At 39.4% G+C, this 23582-nt stretch overlaps 1 protein-coding gene across 1 annotated transcript in view; it reads right to left on the bottom strand.

Annotated features, from left to right (window-relative positions):
- Positions 1–23582, bottom strand: part of PRUNE2 (prune homolog 2 with BCH domain) — a 125453-nt gene that overhangs the window by 44060 nt on the left and 57811 nt on the right. The window contains exons 7-9 of the mRNA XM_062599802.1: positions 18592–18750; positions 11079–17607; positions 9789–10617 (exon numbers count right to left, since the gene is read on the bottom strand). Of these exons, the coding sequence (XP_062455786.1) occupies positions 9789–10617; positions 11079–17607; positions 18592–18750 (7517 nt within the window). The remainder of the gene's footprint in view (positions 1–9788; positions 10618–11078; positions 17608–18591; positions 18751–23582) is intronic.

The raw sequence follows: 23582 nt of genomic DNA on the forward strand, positions 1-23582 counted from the left end.
GGATTCAGTTAAAGTCAAGTATGTGTCAACAGTGTTAACTTTGAAAGCTCCTTAATGCTTTAGGCTGAAATGTTACATCATTTACCACATTGACTGGAATAGATTATATAGTGAATTCACCCAGAAAAACAAGGAATATGGATTATAGGAGAGCTTTTTATGCGACAGCTACACTGTACTAATTTACTGTAGCTCTTTCTTAGCCTCCAGGTGGTGATGGGATATACAGTAACACCCCAAAATTGATAACAAAAAAGATGGTTGTCATGACTTCACAGGCCAAACCAAATGCAGGGAAAGAAATGGCGTCATACAAACCTGTGCATGATAGTGTATATTATTACTTCTATCAATTTAAAAAGTCTGGAGTGGAATTCACTGCTATTAAAACAGGTTACTGCAAAAAAAAAAAATCTCCAAAAAGAAAGTGTTTTAATAAATCTACACCTATGGTGCAGAAAAGTCCGTTGCTGTGAATCATCATAGAATCCTAGAATCAGTAAGGCTGGAAGGGACCTCTGGACATCATCTAGTCCAACCTCCCTGATCAAGCAGGGTCACCTACAGCATGTTAGACAGCTTCCAGGCAGGCCTTGAAGATCTCCACAGAAGGACACTCCATCACCTCTCTGGGCAACCTGTGCCAGGGCTCTGTCACTCTCACAGGGAAGAAATTCCCCCTCACGGTCAGGGGGAACTGCCTGTGCTTCAATTTCTGCCCATTGCCTCTTGTCCTGTCACATGGCACCACTGAAAAGAGTTTGTCCCCGTCCCCTTGACACCCTCCCTTCAGGTGCTTGTACACATTGATCAGATCCCCCCTCAGTCTTCTCTTCCCCAGGCTGAACAGGCCCAGCTCTCGCAGCCGTTCCTCATAGGGCAGGTGCTCCAGCCCTTGGATCATCTTCGTAGCCTTACGCTGCACTCTCTCCAGTAGCTCCATGTCTCTCTCTTGTCCTGGGGAGCCCAAAACTGGACACAGGACTCGAGATGAGGCCTCGCCAGGGCTGAGTAGAGGGGCAGGATCACCTCCCTCCACCTGCTGGCAACACTCTTCCCAATGCACCCCAGGAGACCACTGGCCTTCGTGGCCACAAGGGCACATTGCTGGCTCATGGTCTACTTGTCATCCACCAGCACTCCCAGGTGCTTCTCTGCAGAGCTGCTCTCCAGCAGGTCAGCCCCCAGCTTGTACTGCTGCCTAGGGTTATTCCTCCCTAGGTGCAGGACCCTGCACTTGCCCTTGTTGAACCTCATGTGGTTCCTCTCCACCCAGCTCTCCAGCCTGTCCAGGTCTCTCCGAATGGCAGCACAGCACTCAGGTGTATCAGCCACTCCTCCCAGCTTGGTCTCATCAACCAACTTGCTGAGGAGGCACTCTGTGCCCTCATCCAGGTCATTGATGAAGAAGGTGAACAGGATGGGAGCCAGTCCTGAGCCCTGGGGGACGGCACTAGCCACAGGCCTCCAACTGGACTCCATGCCACTGATGACAACCCTCTGAGCTCTGCCTTCCAGCCAGTTCTCAATCCATCTCATTGTCCACTCGTCTCACCCACACTTCCTGAGCTTCTCTGGGAGGATGTTATGGGAGACAGTGTCCAAAGCCTTGCTGAAGTCAAGGGACACAATGTCCACTGCTCTGCCCTCATCTACCCAGCCAGTCCTTCCACCATAGAAGGCGATCAGACTGGTTAAGCAGGATTTCCCCTTGGTGAATCCATGCTGGCTACTCCTAATCACCTTCTTTTCCTCCATATGCCTGGAGATGACATCCACAATGAGCTGTTCCATCCCCTTTCCAGGGATGGAGGTGAGGCTGACCAGCCTGGAGTTGCCTGGGTCTTCCTTCTTGCCCTTTCTGAAGCCTGGAGTGGCACTGGCTTTCTTCCAGTCCTCAGGCACCTCTCTAGTTCTCCAGGACCTTTCAAAGATGATGGAAAGTGGCCTGGCAACAATATTCGCCAGCTCCCGTGGTACCCGTGGGTGCATCCCATCCAGACCCATGGATTTGTGGATTTCTTGCCTGCCCAGAAGGTCTCTAATCCTTTCCTCCTCAACCAAAGGAAAGTCTTCCCTTCTCCAGACTTCCACGTCCAGGCTGCAGGATTCCTGAGGGCCCATTCAGTAGTGGGCCCACATTTTCCCGAGTCCTCCTCTTGCTGCTGATGTATTTGAAGAAGCCCTTCCTGTCGTCCTTAACATCCCTTGCCAGACTCAATTCCAGCTGGGCCTTAGCCTTCCTCGCCGCATCTCTACCTACTCTGGCTGCGTTCTTACAATTCTCCCAAGTATTCTGTCCCCTCTTCTGCATTCTGTGTATTTTCTTCTTCTGTCTGAATTTGGCCAAGAGCTCCTTGCTCACCCATGCAGGTCTCCTTCCCCTTTTGCTGCACTTCTTGCTCCCTGGGATGCACCACTCTTGAGCTTGGAGGAAGTGATGCTTGAATACTAGCCAGCTCTCCTGGACCCCTCTTCCTTCTAGGGCCTTAACCCATGAGATTCCACCAACTAGGTCTCTGAAGAGCCCAAAGTCTGCTCTCCTGAAGCCCAGGGTTGCAATCCTGCTTGTTGCCTTGCTTCTTTCCTGCAGGATCCTGAACTCCATCATGTGCCTGTACAGCAATGCATGGGAACAAACAGGAGGAGCTGGAGATCTGCGTGCGGTCACAGGGCCATGATCTCACTGCAGTCACAGAGACATGGTGGGATAGCTCTCATGACTGGAGCACTGTCATGGATGGATATGTGCTTTTTAGGAGAGACAGGCCAGGGAGGTGAGGTGGTGGAGTTGCTCTTTATGTGAGAGAGCAGCTGGAATGCATCGAGCTCTGCCTAGGGGGGGAGGAGGAGGAGGCAGCTGAGAGCTTATGGGTGAAGATCAAAGGGCAGGCTAGCATGGGGGACACTGTTGTGGGTGTCTACTACAGGCCACTTGACCAGGAAGAGAAAGTTGATGAGGCCTTCTGCAGACAGCTGGAAGTAGCCTCATGATCACAGGCCCTGGTTCTCATGGGGGAATCCCTGGGATTCTTACATTTTCACAAATCAACATTTTTGTAAAGGATAATATATAAGATATAACATCTAATATATAATATATATTTCTATAATTATTACCACAGTATGATATATAATAATGTAAAATATATTAATTATATAATTTCCTATTCTAACATTGAAATCTCAAGTTTTGAGCCAGCAATTTCAAAGAATTCTTGCTCATGCCAATCCAAACATCTTGTTTAATTTCAGTTTCTTTTTACTTTTGTTATAAGGAATTAACTCTCATTTCTGATGAAAATAATAAATTGAAAAAGCACAGCACAATTTTCAATTTATAATTTCACTACCAAATATTACCAGTCCTTTCCTACAGAGTTTCCTGTAAACAACCCTCTCAGTTGTTGCTTGTTTCCACATGTTTGGTTTTAACCTCTGAAGCACATTCTTCATGTTCATTGCACTGTCACCACGGCTTTGTGTTGCCAAGTGTGAGACTCATTTCAAGTCTGCAATCTCACAGTTAGCAGGAGCTAGAAGTTCTATTTTGTCAGTATTTCAGTTCAGTATTGAACACCGATATTTGATTTGAATCATTAATAGCTTTGAGATTACATGATGTGTATTCGGCTCAATTATAGAGATCATTTTCGGAGGCAGAATTGTCCCAAAACCTTAATTATTCATGAAACAGTCACATATTTTTCTTACTTCATATGTGATTATTCACTGTTAAACACAGTAAATGTGATGGAAACACGCTTCTATTCAAAATTAACTGGACTGCTTATGGTACTGGGCAATTTTAATAATCATCTACAGCACAGCAGCAGTCACAGAGAGAGAGTTTGGACACAGCAGGTGGGAAAAAAATGTCTCTTCTGGAGGACGTGAGCAGAAAAATACCTGTGATTCCTACTTTTTTTTTCAGAATATGTTATCAGAAAAAGAAATGAAGCTTGCCTTTGCAGATTTACTCTAGTGAATTAAGCAAATCTTAGCAGTTCAAAGGAAGTTCTTTGTAATCTTGCCCAGTTTTGCAAGCAGTTTTCTAAGTTCTCTCCCAAATCATCCAAACATCAGCACCCTTGTCTCTACGGCTCCCTCTACTTCTAGTTTCTCAAGTCTATACAGTATTTCACAGTAATTCCTCAGGTCTTTTTAACATTTCCTATTGCCACTGCTTCAGGAACAACCAAGTAATGATAAGAATAATTTGGTATACCCAAAGTGCAAACACACTGAGAGAAGTATGCTGGTATGTAAGAGCTCACAGGACCATCAGTTGTTCTCCCTCTGGCTCTCAGCATCACCACCTAGTTTCACATAGTTATGTAAGATGGCTTAGTTTCTGTCATGAAGGAAACTACCTTCCATCTTCCTAAATTTTACTGTTGGCACAGCTCCAGCAGAACCAGAGAAATATGTCATCCTTCATATCCAACATTTGTTCAATGCTCCACATAGTCTTTCTTTTAAAATTTAGTCAGTCTTGGCTGTCCACACATGAAAAGCCATAAAGGAAGCTATTTTCTTTCTGGAAAGACTGACATTAATAATGTGCTATCAGCTCTTAATGTATTTTTCATGATGCCAAATAAACCCTTGGGGTCTGTTATTTCTGATGTCTGCATACTACTGACATAGGTTTATTGCTATTTTAATGCTAGCAAGCATCTTCATATTTTTTCTTTTCTTCCTACTGCTGCTTTTATGTGCAGTAGAAAAACAGGGCAGGAGACAGGAACTTGCAACCCATTACAGACTCTCAAAACCCACTTGAACCCCCTAGAGAGCTGTGCGCTTGAAGTGTTTACCTGACATCGGGATAAAGGGCACAATGACTAGCAAACAGCAAGATTTTAATCCACTTCTTCATTCTCATTCTTGTTTACACTTACTTTTTCAAAATCAAAATTTTCTCTTCTATAAAACAGCCAGATTTCATAGCCAAAATGACAGATACTTTCTGGATGAGGGCAGAAAATAATGCAAATTACATCCTTTACTGATCCTTACTCCACTAGTGAAAGACCCACTTCAGCATCGTATGTAAGCACGAACTCCAATTTTTACTTAATAAGGACATGTAAGTAACTGGATCCTGAAGAGTGGGCTCACAAAGGGGCACTTGGGAATCATTTCATGAGTAAATACCTCTGTGAAATTTGGACTCCTAGTCCAACTTTCACTGTAGCTGGGATATCCCAATCATCTATTTGAGTACAAATAATAAGCTTACCATAGTCTCTAGAGATACTGTGTTCACGCCATGCATAAATATATGAAGGTGAAAAACATGCCTAAATTGAGGGTAATTTCTATACCTTCCCAACCAGGTATATAGAAACTCACTTCCCAACCAGCAGGCTACAAGAAAAGCACTATCCATGCTTCACTGACTTGAGGAAAGTATAGGCCACATTAGATAGATTTTGATTCAGTTGCCAGTTCTAAGAGCGCTATCAGAGATGGCAGTCACAGGTTCTGGTCCCAGAATGGCCCATCTGCATTAAGCAACTATTTGACAAAACAACAAAAAGGAAAAAAAAAAAAAATAAAAAGAGGAGGGAATGTAATCCATGCTGAGGGAAAAGCTATCCAACTGGACCTTCAAACTAAGGGTGTTTAATTTACTTGCAACACACAGGCTTATGTATAGGCTAGGAAATAAGCCGCTTGCTCCTGGCAAAAGTGGCAATTAGTGAAGCATCTAAGGAACTTTGCTAAGTCAAAACTGTGGCTTTTCAGAAGTGTAAGAAGCTAAGTAGAAGCAAACTAAGTATCAGGCCCTTATACTTTGGTTCAGTTCTACCTAAAATGTATTTAAAAGATGGAAATCTATGGATTTTGCAACTAGTACCACTGGGCACTTCAGGAGCTCTCTTGCAACAGGAACAAGACAAAAAAAGAGTCTTAGTTTCTTCCCTTACATGATGACTCCAGTGTTTCTGTGCTAACCTTCCACAGGGCTGACATTGTTCTGTTGCACAACATTGTTTTAAACTTCTTTGGCCAAAAAGGAAAGTTAATTTCAGTCTTACAAAATGCTCCTTGAGGAGTTTTTTAAGAAGGAACTTGAGTTTTAAAAAATGTCAATGAAATGCATTAGAAAGTATTCCCAATTACGCACTTCAACCATATCAGTTGCTGTTTCTTCAGCTGTTTACATAAGAGGTTGAATAAATTTGACATATAATCTAGTAATAAATATTCCCATGTGTTTTATCCTTTCTACTATAATATTTCTGCATGTTTTTTACTTTCATTTTGAAGGAATCAAAGCCTCTGTGATTACATTGTGAGCATATGCAGGGACATCTGCAAGTGTCTCTGACATCCCCTAATAAGTTTGAGGCCATTAGCTAATTGGCAAAGATATCAGCTTATTCCAAGTCTATTGAACACTGGCTACTACACACAGGGAAAAGTGTAACATGAAAGCAATCTTTATTAGAGATGAAATCCTCATAGAAGAGCAATGTTTTGAACAATGTTAATGATAGAAAAAGCTTCTGTCAGCCACAAAAAAAATATAACTACAAAACACAAACACAAAGGAAACTAGATTGGATTGGTTCCACGCTCCCAGAATTACTTGTTAATGAAGCTGCTGAATGACTTGCTTGCTTTCTTTACTTCTCTGGGTTTCAGCATTATCGGTGCTAAGGACAGATGTATTCACTGCTATCTACTGAAAAGGCATTTGGTATCAAACAGCCATTGCTGAGTCAGAGAAGAAATGGCCCTGTAGCGGAGTGGCCCTCAAACTTTCTACACCAAGAACTCCCGTATCCCATTCTTGCAGGACGCATCGTATCCTACCATGCATTCAAGTTTTAACTGAAAATACTCTTGCATTAATATGGCACAGTTTGGGCTTTAATTTGGGAATCAATCTAAGAGTACTCTCTTAGAAGCTCAAAGAATAATGAATGCAGAACATCTGATGTGCCAGTGCAAACTGCTACTGTGTAAGAGATTCAACTTTTTACTTTGGAGACTTGCAGAGATTAGTAAACAAGAGTAGAGTATTTCTCAAAGTGGATCTCAAAGTAGATTCATGGCTACAAGCTATAAAAAATAAATACAAATCCATGCGTATTAGGTTGATTTTTCTAGCACTTTAACAGGAGCTAAAAATCAGGTTCTTTTTTGATGTCTCTCAAATGAGCTCTCTTATTGCTTCAAATTTATCTCTGCTCCATTGTGTTGATTTATAAAAATCATTCAAAAGCAGATACCTAAAATAATTTTCTTTTCCTTTCTAAAAACACTAGCATTGCTGGCATACAGGCAAGGCAAGCCAAAACCTTGGGATGCTGCCTCCATGTAATTAATCAGTGTGACTTAAGTAGGGTCAGCATCTGGCTGCTTTTAATTTAAAATGCTTTTTATGGAAAACAAAAGGAGTTGACAGCCGACTTTTTCATGTAAGATTAGCAAGCCCACGACTATCTACACCTCTAAATAACCTTTCCTTTTTCCTGTCCCACTCACCATTTGTTGTGAGTAGAGGTAGCAAGTATTACTTCATTTAAAGATTTTCACTGGAAAATGCTGGTTTGTCAAAAAAGAAAATGCTTTATTCATGGAAGCAAGTTGGTTTTGATGAATTCCCCATGAAACCCTGGCAGAGTTAATGGAAAAGGAAGGCTCTCAGAGTGTGGGTTGGTCCTAAACAAGCAGACTACCCCCAAAGTAGGAGCACCTCCAGTTTTTCCCAGTCCACAAATCCTAAAACACCTTGCCACACTCTAACCTGGATTCATAACAACTGCTTGAGGGTTTTGCTTGTTCTCCTTCCAGATTTTCCTCTTGCGGAAAATTTCAGGTTTTCCACTTTTCATTCAAGAATAAAACTTAGAGATGTGGAGGACTGGGTGTAACAGAAATGTTCGGTGCCAACCAGTTCTATCCAGGATAGTTTCAAGGTCAAGTACGCAGTATTTTATTTACTTCAGACCACAGGGAGCTCAGAAGTGCTCATCTTCTGCTAACCCTTCTGAAGATTTGCTTCTTTCTTGGTGGCAATAAATGCTAAACCTGCATTCACAAAAGCTGCCCCTGCTTTACAGAAAAAAAGCTCCTTTCATCCCATAATCTCCTCAGACCTGTCTGTCTAGTTAGACTGAAGCAATTTCAGCCAGGGACAGCATGCTAGGGGCAGGGGAGGGAGGGAAGGAGATTTTACTTCCCGTAATATTCAAAATCTAAAAAACTTAAAGGTTTACGCCTACAAGTAACATTATTACATCTCAGGGTTTGTGAGACTGTGATTTATTTTTAGAAAGAAGTCAGCACTTTCTGGAAATTAAAAATTAAAGTCACCTATAATAGTGTCTTCTCTGTAGTAATGATATGTCCTTCAAAATTATATTAAGATATTAAGAGAAGAGGTATTTTAACAAGTCTGGGGGAAGATAAATCACTTTTACTGATCTACTGACTGCCCAAACACAGTCTTAATCAAATGTGAACTGGCTTCTGGGTCAGCAAAAAGCTGCACTTTTCTACTACAGAGACAGACAGCCATGTCATCTTTAAGGAAAAAATAAAAGCCTACTGCTCATCTACCAAATTATTAGTGAAAGTTTGAAAGTTTAAGTCTAAAATAATTTGCAAACTAATTAAAACAGGATAATAGAAGTTGGAACATAATGTGTGTTCTAGACTGAACTGATTCCCAGTATTTGGGAGAAACTTGAAAACACGTCAAAAATCAGTCTAACGTTTCACACAAATGATGTCACTGCACGTTCCATGTTACATTCCTGTTCTCTCGGGTGAGTGCAGTTCAAAGCAAGAAACACGTATGCAACACCCCTTAGTTTTATTTCTGTTAGGAAGTTTCTTTTGTCATTCACCAGAATTTCACTGTATAAACTCCGGGCCAGGTTATCAGTGTAAAACTGCAGCACATCACTGGAAGCTGCCTAGGAGCAATGACGACAGACTTCCACACTCACATCTTTGGGGCTACCCTAGCAGTCTCTTACAGACTAGGGGAGCCTAGAGGTTGTAACAGCTGAGCAGTCAGTAACAGAAGCAGCTTCTCCAAAATGCTGCAGTAACTGGAGCCCAGAGGGTCACCACCGGTAACTCCCGCTCTCTCTGGTGATGGTCAGCAGGAAGAGAGCAGGCAGTAGTGCTGTCAACACACTGGCTGCACTTCCACCCAAAGGGAGGTATGAATACACTCTAACTGTTTCAACTGCTAGTCCAGTCCTAAAAGAAGGAAATGCTGCTCTGATCTCACTGCAGCTTGGAAATAACCACAGAGACCACAATTTTCTCTAGACCTTTTCCTTCCTCTACAAGCAGCATTGTTTTCTGACCCTAGGTCTATGCTCTACCCCATCTTCCTTCCCAGCATTTTGGCACTAGCCAGAGAGAGCACTTCATTTCCCTCACTCAATAATCCCAACACCAGCATTGCAGCTGGACTGGCAACACTGACAATATCTTGTCTTGTGGCTTCCCTGGTCACACTTTCAGATTTAAAGGCAGATTATAAAGCCTATGGGACCCTATGGAAGGAAAATAGACTTCTTCCTGCAAAGAAGAGGCCTTACAAGCTTTCTGCATTGCAAAACAATCCTAATTTGGTTTATATGACTGTTCTTACAAAGTGAGCAATACAGCAATAGTTAAATCATAGAAATAATATTACTATTTAAGCCTTGAAAATCCTGCCATCTACTCATAATCCCATGTACTTTAATAACATTGATAACAGGTAAACAGAAGACTCTTGAAAGGAAAACAGGTTGCTTTTTCCTTACCCTGATTTTTGTCTCAGTTTTCTTTCACTGTTGAGAAACATTGTTTCTTCCTCCATTTCTTGTACTGTTACTACATTATTTCTGAGTCTCTGTTGAGAATTTGCTTCCCATACACCATCACCGCCAACCACCTGCAACATGAGCACATCTGCTCTTGTGAAATTCTCATCCTCAGTACTCAGATGGTCCAAGGCAGAACATTCCCCAAATTCAGATGATTTATGAAGGGGATCTTCAAGCTGAAATTCTGCTTGAATGTCAAGAATTGATTCCTGCGCTACAACAAGTTCCAGTTCTTTGCCAGAATGTCCAGATCCTGATTTTGGTGTCTCTAATCTGGCAGAAACTTCTTCAGGTGATATGACACTGAGTTCATTTTGGCCCAAAACAATCCAGTCCTCATCTTGCCCACAGTTTTCCGGCAATTTCCTTTCATCGTCCAGTTTTTGAGGCATGACAGAAGAACTTCTCTCTGCTAAGTTAACAGAGTCCCATTCAGACCCCCAAACACACTGGTCTTCCCTTCCATTTATTACGGAGATCGGCTGAAATGTATCCAAGGAGCCTGGTGAAAAGCCTTCATGAGATTCTGTTTGTTCAGCTACATTAACTTCTTGAAACGCGAAATCACTTCCTTTTGCTTCAAGAGTACCCTCCCTTGAAGGTGTATTTTCTTCCCCCGTAATAAGGATGTAATCCATCTCCAGTGAAGTTTGATCTCTGTGCACCTGCGTCCTCATATCTTCCTTATCCTCTGCACTTCTCAGTTCAGGGCTCTCGGAGGAATTTCTCAACTTACTCTTCCTATAAAGTGGGTCAGTGGCAGCTTCTAAAAGAAACAGGCAGACAGAAACTGTTCTTAGTTTTCACATTACTATTTTAGTCAGAATGATTTCCTTAAATCAGTGCAGTAAAAAAAGTTTATTTCAATTTGCCTTGACAGCCTCTGTTAATGTGGACCTGAACTTTATAACATCATCATCATTGTTATTATTGTTAAAGATTATACTTTAACACTGTGATCATTCCTATTGGGCAATTGACTCAGTGTCCTATGTGCTAGGCCCTGTATAAACATCATAAATGATGTCACTGCTTCAATGTTTAAAAGCTTTTAATCAGTCTAGAAGGCTGATGTTAGAGGTCTTCCCAAAGTACAGAGTTTTGTACATTAAGGAGACACACAAACCTGAAACTGCACTCAAAGCCTCACCATTCAGCAGTAATACTCAAATATTTACTTCTTTCTTTGTCCTACGAACAAGCTCTGGAAAGAGTAGATTTTCTTACCATCGGGTGATCCTTTATCTCCACCTGGTGGTGAGTCGAGATCAGTCGTTTCTGCTTCATGTTTGATTCTCATCAAAATCTCAGAGCCTCCTGAAGCTACTTGCTGAGGGCACTCTGCAGATGTGTCAGGCATCTGATCCTTGACGCTGTCAACCTTGATCATTAGGGTGCCTTCTGCATCTTCCGGAGGAGTAAGCAGAGGTAAAGGCTTTTCCAAAGCAACATTGTCACAAAATGGCTTCTCTAACAAAAGCTCATCCTTGGAACACTCTCCGCTGCCAGAGCGTTTGGCACCAAGAGATACATGGGAAGCTGGAGTGCACATGACCAGCAATTGATCAGTAGTCATTCCCTTATACACGGGGACATCATTTTCAATTTTATGTTTGGGTTCTTTCATTATGTCACCAACTAGCCCATTATTTGAATCAGATTCATGGACTTCATTATCACCAGACAGAAAAGGTCTGCGGGAGAATATCTGTTTTGCACTTGATTCCCTTTCTGCTGCTTCACTGCCCACTACTGTCCATGTGTTCATTCCAGTGCATGTGTTTGATGGGGTATTAGTGACTGATGTGTTACTGATGTTACGTTCCACCTGAGTCTCAGATCCATCCATGCGTTCACCTGCTATTTCTAATTTATCACCAGTTACTGCCGTATGGTCAGTAACAGAATATTTTCCAGTTTCAGCCAAGGCTCTCATTTCTTTTAAGCTTTGTTCTGGCATATTGGGTAGAGTGAAATCAGTGGGAATAAAATGTGTTTGGGAGTCCGCTGTCTGAGCTGAATCAACTGGTGTTTCTTGACGGCTTGCAGCCATATGACTTTCATGGAATGTATCTTCCAGATCTAAGGATGTTGCTCCTAAAACTTCAATAGGGATCTTAATTGACTCAGCCTTCTCAGTAACAGATTTCCTTTCTAGGCCATATTCTTCCAAAATTGCAAGTGTAGAAGGCTCCTGAGCATTAGCAGAGATTAGCTGGTAGGATTCATTGGTCCTTCCTTGATCATAGTTCTGGGGACTGTCACTTTCAGACTGTGCCTCCAACTTCTGCATTGCTAACTGATACTCTGAATCAAAATCTACCTCTTTACTTATATTTGACAGTGTGCAAATCAGCTGACTATGTTTGCCTTCAGACTCCACCTCAGTCTGAGAAGATGGGAGAGAGGCACACCTACTGTCGTACTCCTGACACACATCTGGACTGCTTGATGCCTCTGAACTATTGTCTTGGTCACAGTGACTTAATATATCAGGATTTTCACTGTCTCCTTTCAGAGTGAAAAGCTGCTCGGTATTAGTCCACAGGTCAGGTTTCACTGAAAACAGCTGATTATTTTGTTGGGTGTTATCCTGCAAAATATCTGGGATAAGTGCAGGTTGGGGAACTACCATATTCCACCCTGGACTTGACTTCTCAGTCATTTCAAAAGATAAGTCTTCTACAGTGAAAGCAGTTGGCAGGGAGTTCTGCACTTCTACTGTTTCACAGGTACCTAGCTGTTGTTCTTGAGGAATGAGACTTGCACCTCCCTCACTGTCATTTGGTTCAGCAAGTATTGTGTTTTCCTGAACTAATGTATTTGACATACTTAGTTCATAATCTTCTGAAAAGGGATTCTGTGTAGTCAGTTGATCTCCCTCATTTGTGGGAAAAGGCTCCTCTTTGAAGTCCCTTCCTTCTTTGTCGACTATGAAGGGATCTAATTGTTTGAACTGTTCAGTATCTTGATTTATTTCGCTATCATGAATATTCATAGCCTGTGTTAGCCTTTCATTTTCTTTTTCACTGCAGTGTAGGTGGAGAGCCTGAATTCCTTCACTATTCGGATGAGTGAAATGTGCATCTTCTAGCTGTTCATTCGGCATAGGTGGTCCCCAGGAGCCCTGCTTACTGTTTATCAACTGGTTTGCTATAGAAAGATTTGAAGTAGAATATTGATCTTCCACTCGCTTTTCTTCACAATTTTGTGAATTCCACCATTCTGAACTGTCATCTGGAAAATCATATGTTTTTACTATGGACTTTGGTTCAAATCCTGAATCAGCTTCCTGTGACATATTCCACTTATCTAAAGCTTTTGAGGAATATTCTTCTTTATCGCCAACCGCAAAAGTCAGTGTAGTATCTTCATTCACTTCATGCCAACATGAGTCTTCTGAAGTACCATTTTTTTCACTGAAAATAGTCTCTTCAGCTTTTTCCTGAAGTGTTTCCTGGTGCTGTAAATGTTCAGAAGCCTCATCAGACTCAGTTATAGTCAGGCCATCCTTTGATATACTCTCAGCTTTAAGTGTTTCAGGATTCTCATTTAAGATGCTTACTTGGACCTCCTCTCCCATCTTATTTTTTTTATGTAAATTGTCTTCATCTGTTTCAGGACTTGTTGCATTGGATTGTGCATAATCCCCTCCAATTTCAGATGTTCTGTGTTTATTTTTTTCATATGTGGAATCTTCACTCATCACTGCTGGACAGGTATCTGAATTCTCTGAATCCTCATTTATTTCAGGACTTGACAAAGAAGATACAGTATCATCATCTACATGGGCATTCCAAAAATCTAAATTTTTAGGAACTTTGTGTTCAGTGCTTGTTTTAAGCCCTTCTTGACATTCACTCCCAAATTCTTTTTTTTTATGAGCCTCCTCAATTTTTTTATCATTTGTGAAATCCCATATACCTCTACTCTCTGCTTGATGGCTAGCAACTGGAAGGTCTCCCCATGCATTCACAGAAGCATCACTTAAATCGGGACTTGTTCCAGTTGAGTGTGTATAATCATTTATAGAATCACTCCACATACTATCTTCCTCCAAGTAACTTTTGATCTGTATATCTTTAGAAATGCTGCTTGTGGTGTTTACCATTTCAAGGACCTCACTTGCCTCAGGACTTGTTCCAGGAGATAGCAAATCTTCAGTTGGCAGTGAATTCCAAGCAGTTTGGGGGAAACTGTCATGAAGTGCCACACATTCCTCTCCAAAAAGGTTATTAGCAGATTCTAAGTTTTCAGAATTTTCACTTCTCCCAGAATCTATGTCACATGAAAATGAACTTTTAACCACAGATATATCTGTAATGTCAGGAACACTGACATATCCAGCAGAAGGACTTTTCTGAAATTTAACTTGTGGAGACTCATCTAGGAAAGATTTTTCATGAGTGCTGCTCAGTTCTGGGCTATCCTCAGAAGACAATAACTCAGAATTACAAAGGCCTAAATTATTAGGAACCACATCATACAAGCCCTCTTTCTCTTCTGTCTGCACTTCTGCTGCTTCATTCTTCACAGGAATTGATGTGGCTAAGTGAGAACCACTCTTCCCAGAGTCACTGCAGACACCTACATTTTCAGGCATTTTAGAAGATTTATCTTCACGATTATCAGTACCTCTGTTGGAACTTTCTGAGATGCTTTCCATCTCAGAACTCAGTGCATCATCTATCACTGTAGTCTCCTTTTCACCTTTCTCAGAAAGTGGCTGTGATGTTTCAGAACAACTGTAATTTTGTGGCTTGGAGTCATCAAAAGATTCATAATTTCTATCTTCCTCAGAAGCACTTGAAGAAGATTCTTCATTGTCCTGCAATAACTCTTTCCTCTCTTCCTGGCTGACTATATTAAAGTCATCGGAAACTGACACGTTCTCTCTGTCTGAAGTTTCTGATCTAACATTACTCCGCATTTTTTCTAGTGCACTGGGAACTTCACAAATTGACCTATTTTCTTCTGAATCAGCATTACATGAAGATTCACTGTCATCTTGCACTGGTTTGTTACAAATGTCACTAATATTTTGCTGTCCATCTGTTTCATTTATTCTCTTACGTTTCTCATTTCCTTCCGGAGAGGTGACAATGGTATTGTAGCTCTCCCAGGCTTCCTCACAATCCTGCTTCATCTGCAAACTCCGTGAGTCTGGCTCCAGCACTAACGGCCAACTATCCAGCTTTTCATCATTAACAGTGTTTTGTGCTTCTTCTTCACCCAGTATCTCACTTTCTAAGTCAAATGCTTTCAGATTCAAAATGTTTCCAGCATCTGAAGTTGTTGTAGATATGTCTGTGTCTTCTACAGGAACATTGCTCATCATTTCTACATTTTCAGATGTACATCTAATATTTAATTCATTCCGTGGTGGTGACAAGTCATTCACTGTTTGATGGTATGCTGGTGTTATTTTTCTGTTTAGAGAGATAGAAAAGTTATTTTCATCGGTGTTTTTCTCAGTTGAAAAATACTGGTAAGCTGTTTGCTCTGAATTAAGTACAGGTATGTCAGTGGCAGAAAGAGCAGTAATCTCAGAATTTCTTTCTGTTAAGTGGGTTTCATTATTTAAGGGTGTATCCCAGATGGCTGTGTTTCTGGAGCTTGAAAAAGGTATGTTTCTGGGAGACAGCAGTTTCTTATCTGCTTTCTCAAGTACTTTTGGTTCATCTAAATTTGGGATTATGAATTTATCAGTAATTGCTTCCTCGTCAAAATCTTTATCCTCTTTTTCTCTTTCATCTCCCACATACGTAGGTGATATATATGAGTCAGACGTTGAATAATTGGTGTCTAGTGGAGAAATAACTAAATCTTCACCGATGTTTGACGAGCTAAGGTCTGAGCATTTATATGCCAAGAAGGTATCTTCCCATGGTACCACTACTTCTGTTACTTCTTTCCTGACATTTTTATCATATAAATTCCAGGTCTCTATATTTTCAAATTGTTTTGGTCTATGTTTAGGGTCAACCAATAGATTTTTTTCCTCTGTTTGTAACCTGAAATTGTTTTGCATATTGTTGATAGTAAAATTTGCATTTTCAGATGTTCCATTTTCTTCTACAGAGTATCTCTTTTTATCCCAGGCTTCTGGAGACACCTGAATAGCTGCATTTTCAGTCTCGTTGTCTGCTATGATTTCTGAAGAATCTGATAAGCTAGTTTTTGATATGGTCCATTCCTCAGGATTATTCACTGTTTTCTTTTCTCTGTCCAGTTTGGGCATATTCCATACTTTTTCTGAGGATTTAGCAATACCATCTGCACCAAACTCAGTCCACACTTCATAAGAGTCTCCAGCTAGTTGACCACCTTTCCCTTCACCAGTATACCATACATCTGAAACCACAGATATTGGCCGACTTGCCTTCCAAGGGTCAGTAAAGTTCTCTACTTCTTGCTCTGTGTCCACAAAGGAAGCAGTTTGCAAACATGAATGTTCAATGTTTTTCTCTTCATTCGCTAGGTTCTGATTATCTTGTTTAAACTGATTATCCCACAGACTTGTTCTTGTGTATTCCACTTGCTTTGGCTGTTTTTGCAAGAACACAGAATCTGAGGCTCTTCTTTCAATATGTTCCCGTAACAATGGACTTGTTTTACAATCTTTCCATAAGACAGGGCTCTGAAATACAGATTCTTGCTCACTTGAACTCCACGTATCAGCATTTCTAGACTCTAGGTCAAAGCCATCCCACCAGCTCCCATATCTAACACGAGACTGAGAATAGTTTGTGCTATCCATTTCATTAATTTTTTTTACTATATCTTGTGGAAAGAACAAAGGCTGTCCATTATCTAACGGAGAAGTTTCTACAAGACTGTTCATAGGAGTTGGTGGAATTCTTGAATCAGCAGATTTCAACATTTCAGGTGAAGAAGAATCACCTTCACCTATATTGATCAAACTTGCAGTTTTCTCACGTGTATCTCCTGGATTCACATCAAATTCAGCCAAATTGTCTTCCTCATTTGTTGACATCAGTAAGTCAGTTGAATAATTTGGTATGTCATTTTCTAGTAGGTTTGCCTCACTGAGTTCTTTCTGCACAGTGGGTGGTTGTCCTTCTGATGAATCACTATTAAGAAAAAAGTCGTCTGCTGGGGAACAGTCAACAGAACGAGAAGATGACTCAGATGGAGCTGTAACCATGGGTGCTATATCAAAATTGAAAAGATCAAAGTTATCGCTATTGTTTCTAGACTGAGGTTTTTGTTCCTCTGCTATTGTACCTTCAGGAATAGGGCTGTAGGAATCAAAACCAGGCAGAAAACTGTGATGGGAAGCAGCACCTTCTGCAACAGGGCTATCATCACTAAGAAAAACAGAACTCTCCTTGGAAGATCGACTGCTTCTAATAGTGGCCAATCCACTGTCTGGACTCACAAGATCTACGTTAACATCAACATGGGCTGGTATAGATCCATTGAGATCTTGAGGATTTTCTATAAAATTGACGGAACTGGGCTGCGGTTCTACATCAGAACCATATAACTCCATAATACCAGAAGATCCTTGTGAAAGTGGAGCACTCCCAGCAACAGCTTCAGTAGAAGAAGTTCTACTGTTTGATACCATTTCTGGTTGTCTTCTATTTATAACTTCCTTAACTAGAAGAAGGATTTGATCACAGGTCACCAAAGAATTTTCTTGACGATAAACGAGAATTTGGTCACATCCACATTCTAGAGGATCCAGCTCCAAACAAGGATTCTGACATTCCTCTAATTCACAGCAGACCTGTTAAAAAATAGGATATTTCAAAAACTGATGCAATTGTGGGTACAACTGCACAGTACTGTCTACTTCACTAGGTAACACAGCTATGACTACCTATTCCTGTTAATCTATTTTTTGGTCAGTTTGCTGTAACAGTCTTTTTATTAAACTTAAATAAATAAATTAAAAATCAGGATCAATACAAAATATGTATTATAGGATTAGCCAGAGTATTTACTTGAAATGATATTATTTGACTTTCAAGTTCACTTGTTCATCATTGAAACAAAATCTAAAGAAATGTTTAACTGTTGCCCTAAGAAGTCTGACACACTATATATAAAGAGTATAGAAGAAAATAAGGATTTCTAGAAAGTGCTAATTAGATTCACAAAACAGATTTGTATTGACTTTGGAAGCAGTGGGGTGACTTAGATATCCATCTCTAAAATTAGAAGTACTTAAGACCGAGAAAAAGCAACAAGAAGTTGCCATAGTGGTAATTTCTTCCATGTGGGGACATGTAACATGAAAAAAAATGCAGCTGTCTTTGGATACATTAAAATCCTAGTAATAATTTGGCTTCTGTTTAAAACTTAAATTTTTCAGCAATGAATACACACATGTAAGTGTTCTGGTCATCATCTTGTATAATGTGTTCATGACTCACTTTCAAAAACTCATTGAGGTAGCTCACAATATAAAACCAAGTCAAAACAAGTGGAAAAAGATCTAGTTTAGCTAAACTGAAAATTACTTTTTTCTCTTTCTATATTTCTTTTGAGCATTTCCTCTTTTTGTTAGACTGGTCAGAAATAATCATTAATATTGGAATCTTTTATTTTACATCTTGTAAATAATACAGTCATTTCAAATGGCTACTCATCTGCCAGCCGACTGTAGCTACTTCTTAGCCTCACTTAATTAAATAACAGATTGTCGTAGTATTTTAAAGAATATTTTTTTCAGGAAAGACATTATTTGAGTCTTCTTCCAGGTACTTACTTGATTGCCTAGTTCTAAGTTTTCTGAATATACTATTATTTGTCGTTTGGTTTGCTCCTCATCTGACAAACAGTTGGCCAAAATGACAAGTACATCAAACCCGTACTTATCTATGAATGCTTTCAGACCACCAACGAGACTCCTGTGTAACACGCAGTCCTGAAAAATGGCAAGAAATTAGGTATTAAAAGAAACGACAATATATTTTCCTTCCTATTTTAATCCAGATCTTTGATGAAAAAATAATAGCCATTTCTGGTACAAGAGATTTAAAAACTGGTTTGCTTCATTGTGGCTATTTTCATCCGATAAAAAATGCACAGAATGAATGTAAACATTGTATTAATTGTTCCCATTCTCATTTACACTTCGATCAGGATAATACAGAATAATCATGTAGATTTTGCAGCATAAACCATGCATCGCTCTTTCTGACCTGAGGGCATAACGCACAAAGTACAAATCTCTCTTTCTTCAGTTCTCTGTTCTGACAACTGCCAGTGAAATAATGAACAAAGTCTCAGAATCTTATTCTTCTTTATTTTTCTACTATTTGTGTTTGAGATAATTTACAGCCGTCTTCTAACTAAGCACAATGTCATGTGCTATAATAGTTCTTCTGATGCTGCTAAGCTACACTGGCTCTGAATAAACAGCAGTTCATCACGAACAGAACACAACTGTATATGCAGACTGGCATGTTATCCCCCCACATCTGTCTCCTACCTGATAAATTATTGTTTTGGTAACATATATACAAATACTATTTATTAATCTGCTCAAATGTGTCCACAAAATGTTTTCCCTCCCTGTAAGTTAACTTAAAAGAAAATCTTTGTCAAAATGTTTTGAATTAGACTTTTTTTCTAGATCAGAAATGAAGTTCCACTTTGATGTTTGCGTAGTAACTAACAGTAAGTTTTATTACAACTTCATGCAGAGTACTGCACAAATAGAAGTCAGCTGTCAGTTTGCTGGTGGACATCCATATATGAAATCTGAATACAGTCTTGTGGTAAGGAATTATCATGAATAAGATGTGAATGTCCAAGTGGGCGATATTCTTCTGAAGGCTGAAGTATTGAGTGTATTAGAAGAAGTACCAAAACATGCCTGAGCATATGGAAATGACTGCAGTTACCCAGGCCTAAAAGCAATTGGAATAGTCACAATGTTTTGGAGTAAAAGACGAACTACAGCAGATTCAGGACTATGTGAGGATCCCTGATAACTCCTCAGCTCAGCTGCTCACTCACAGCCAATTCAAGCAGAATGGGTGGTCAAAGGAAAGCACACAATCCAAGGAAGGATCTAGTCTGCAAAGGGTTTTACATCTGTCTACAATGTAAATAAATGGCAATTCTAAAAAATGTACCAACCTTAAAGCTATATGATGTTTTAGCTTCTATATTACACTTAGCTTGTATCAAGAATTATAAAGTTTCTGTTAAAATTATCTAACTGAACTGTAAGCTAATAAAAGTGACTGTGACTTGGGAATTTCTGCCTTCATACCAGCTAGCATTTGACATTCACAAAGCAGTAGACTGGAAAGTGCAGAAAATCTTACTTCCTGCAGTATTTTGAAGGAGAACCTCTTCAACTTGCCCGCAAGGGAAGGGAAAACTCCCCTGCCACAAGCACTGCCAACTAGGCAATTGTTATATGCATGCAGGGCAACTGGAGGCATACTACTAAAAATTAAGGCTAAAAACCACTAAAGGCGACATAGAACAAGACAAAGAATTGAACAGAGCAAGATGCAATGTTACTGCACTAGCAGCCACTTTGTGGTGGGGATCAGTTAACAGAGCAAAAGTGTGGCACCTTTCAGGGTGGCACCAAATACCATGCAACCAAAGGTCAGTTCTCCCAGTCAGAGCAGGAAATAAAGAACTAAAATGGCCATGGTAATGAGTCTGAAGGTGCTGAAGCCTGAATCTGCAGTGTGTCGTGCTCTCTGCTGACTTGTATCATATAGTCAAGGGAAACACTAGGTGATACAGCAGTAGGTGACCCACTACGTTACTGCTGTAGGTGGGGAAGCCGTCAAATATAAATCCCTGCTGGAGCAGTTGGACTGAAGCGCTTCACGCTGGACCATGCTCATTTAAACACTAACAGGTCTGTACTGCCTACATGGTTATCTGATCCAACTACGTGAGGTTCTCTGCATTTCTTGCAATGCTGTCCATCTTACTATTACTCACAGTGTGCGTTATCTCCTCCTGGAGTTCTCAGCAAGTCAATGACTGATAAAAGCACAAAGGTAACACTGAGCATGCTACCAAGTCTCTCTCCATTGGGTGCAATATGTACAAGGAGATTGGTACTGCTCTACAAGCAATGCCAATACCTTTGTGGATAAATGAGATGCTCCATTGAATGAGACTGTTTCTGTGTTTCTAGCCAAGTTGTTAAGGGCACGTATTTAGCAACATTTATAGTTCTAAACAGCATAAAATGAGATTAAATATTACAGGGCATTTCACTTGCGAAAACAATGGCTAGAGTCAAAACTTTCACTCAACACAAAAGCTGTGATGGAACAACGGGGCTGCAGTAGTGGAGCTATGTGCAGCCCTGGAAATTTTACAGGCTTCATATGATTTGGAATCATATCCAGTATTAATGCTTTTCCTTGAGCCTGAAATTAGTTTGAACTAAATTAGAACTTAGAAAACTAAATGCAGTCATACAAGCTTAGGAGTATTTGTAGACAAAGGATCATACGCAGTCAGATGTGAATACATCTGGAAATCTGACATATTTGAAAGTGGAAGTGAATCTTTGTTCCACCCCAGTTTCAAGTGGTATCTGAAATCTACGCAGACTGCTGACAAAGCTCCAGAATGAACATAAACATTCTAAATGCTTGATTTATGCTATTTAAAATTCATTATTATCTTTAAAAGATTCTAAATTTAAAATTTATGACTATGTCAACAGTTAAATGATTTACGAGAACACAAAATGTCTAAACTTATACATTTACATCTTTGCTTTTTCTCATTCACAAAAGAAAACAAAGTTGGTCCTGCATTTTTATTGTAAACTCTTTTTTTCTACAAGATATTGATGTTTCTCTACAGAAAGATTATTCTTGCTCATATTAATCTTCATTTGCTTTCGTGCCTGGCAGGACAAAGGAAGTCTTAAAGTGGCATATGTAAATCTGATTTAAGATTAGGAAATTATTAAGAATAATAATTATTCAAAATAATTAGGAAATTATTTTGAAAATAACTGACTTCAGGTGTTAGGCTCACAGTAACTATAACAGTTGCAACAGGAGCAATGTTACTTGTGTTCATTAATTTTTCAGCATTGAGCTCTGTTCAAAACAAAGAACATCGCCTTCACTTAAGCCAGCTGAGAGCACTGCGTGTACATAAAATGTCTAACGTGTGCAACATAATATTAATTAGCACAAAACTACATAGGTATTTCCAAAATGCCTCTTCATAAAGCAAGTCAAACTACACAACAATAGCTTCATGCCACAGGCACTAAAACAATCCTCTTGTTCATATGCTCAGAGAGAGGAGAGGGCTTTGCCAGACACTGTTCAAAACCACACACTGTGCATGCCAGGACAAGTGCTGAGACTGACAACCTGCAGGCAGCAATTAGCAAAATGTGGCAAGGTAGCCAACCTTGTTATCAACTGATAAGAGATCTTTCAGAGCGATATGAAAAGGGGTTTAAATGTGCTAGCACCACATTGAAGGAAAATATATTTAAACAAAATATGCAAGTTATTTACAAAGTTCATTACAAGAACAGGACAAAGAATAAATTTGCTGGAAAATGCTGTTAACTAAGCTACTAAATAAAAGTAAGATCAAATTATATGTCTTATAGCACCATGAATCTACCTTATCAAATTTTTTTTGGTTGACTAGACTATTAATCAAAGCATTAAATTAATTATTAGTTTTTTAAGTAGGCAAAGTAATTTTGTTAAAGAATTAGTATTTTTTTTAAAATTAGTTTAGCTGAAAAAAAATTCTTCAGACATTCATAAAGTTTACTCTTTTAAGTAATATCAACTACATAATCCAGCACGACTTTCAGAAGCATTCAAACATTTAAATAAATACTTTCATAAACAAGAAACTCTTATAAATTAGCAAAGACTATATATTGAAAAAAGGGTAGACATATGAGTTCTTCACACATCTGCTAAACCTAAGTAAACAACCGGAACACTGCATGTATTGTAAATGTTAACAGAAAATAAAACATTTTCTTCAAAAATGGAAATGTGCTAATCATTTCAACTCTTAAGCTGCTACATTCCAAATTAATCACAACGACTGCTGATGAAATAATGCAGTAAGAAATACACTGAGTTACTGCAACCATGATAAAAGTCAGTCAGCTATTCATTTTTTTAATATTTTCCTTCAGTTTATTAGCTTGTATTGGCTTAAAAAATAGTATTTGCACAATGCACAGCAGGTGATCAGTATGTATAAGCATTATTAGTTGACATAATGCCCCCTAAATAGCCTAAAACAAAAGAATGGACAGTAAGTATGCTTGATTTGGAATATATTTGCAATAAATAGAATCTAACCATAAATATATTTTACAATTGCACTAGCTATATAGTTATCAACAATTTAGATACTGGAAAAAATTTGTAATTTAGCAGTTGTATTTATTTTGTGCATTTGTTTCATCTGATATGTATAGAAAGTTTATACAGTACTACAACATAACAATAGACTGAACATTCCAAAATGACAGCTTTTTGTTGTATTATCCAGAGAAAGTACTGCTTAAAAAAACCACAGACTTCTGAACATTTCTAATATGACTTGTTCAGTTATTATGCATTTCTATTGTGAAAGGCAATACAAATTCTGTGTAGGCTACATACTGTTGGCAGAAATGAAACTTCTTACTCTGAAACTTGATCTTCTTTTAGGAATCTTGCTTTTAACCAAACAGTTAATACGACTACAAACACAAAAATCATGTAA

The sequence above is a fragment of the Rhea pennata genome, chromosome Z (genome assembly GCF_028389875.1).
Source record: "Rhea pennata isolate bPtePen1 chromosome Z, bPtePen1.pri, whole genome shotgun sequence".
NCBI lineage: Eukaryota > Metazoa > Chordata > Aves > Rheiformes > Rheidae > Rhea > Rhea pennata.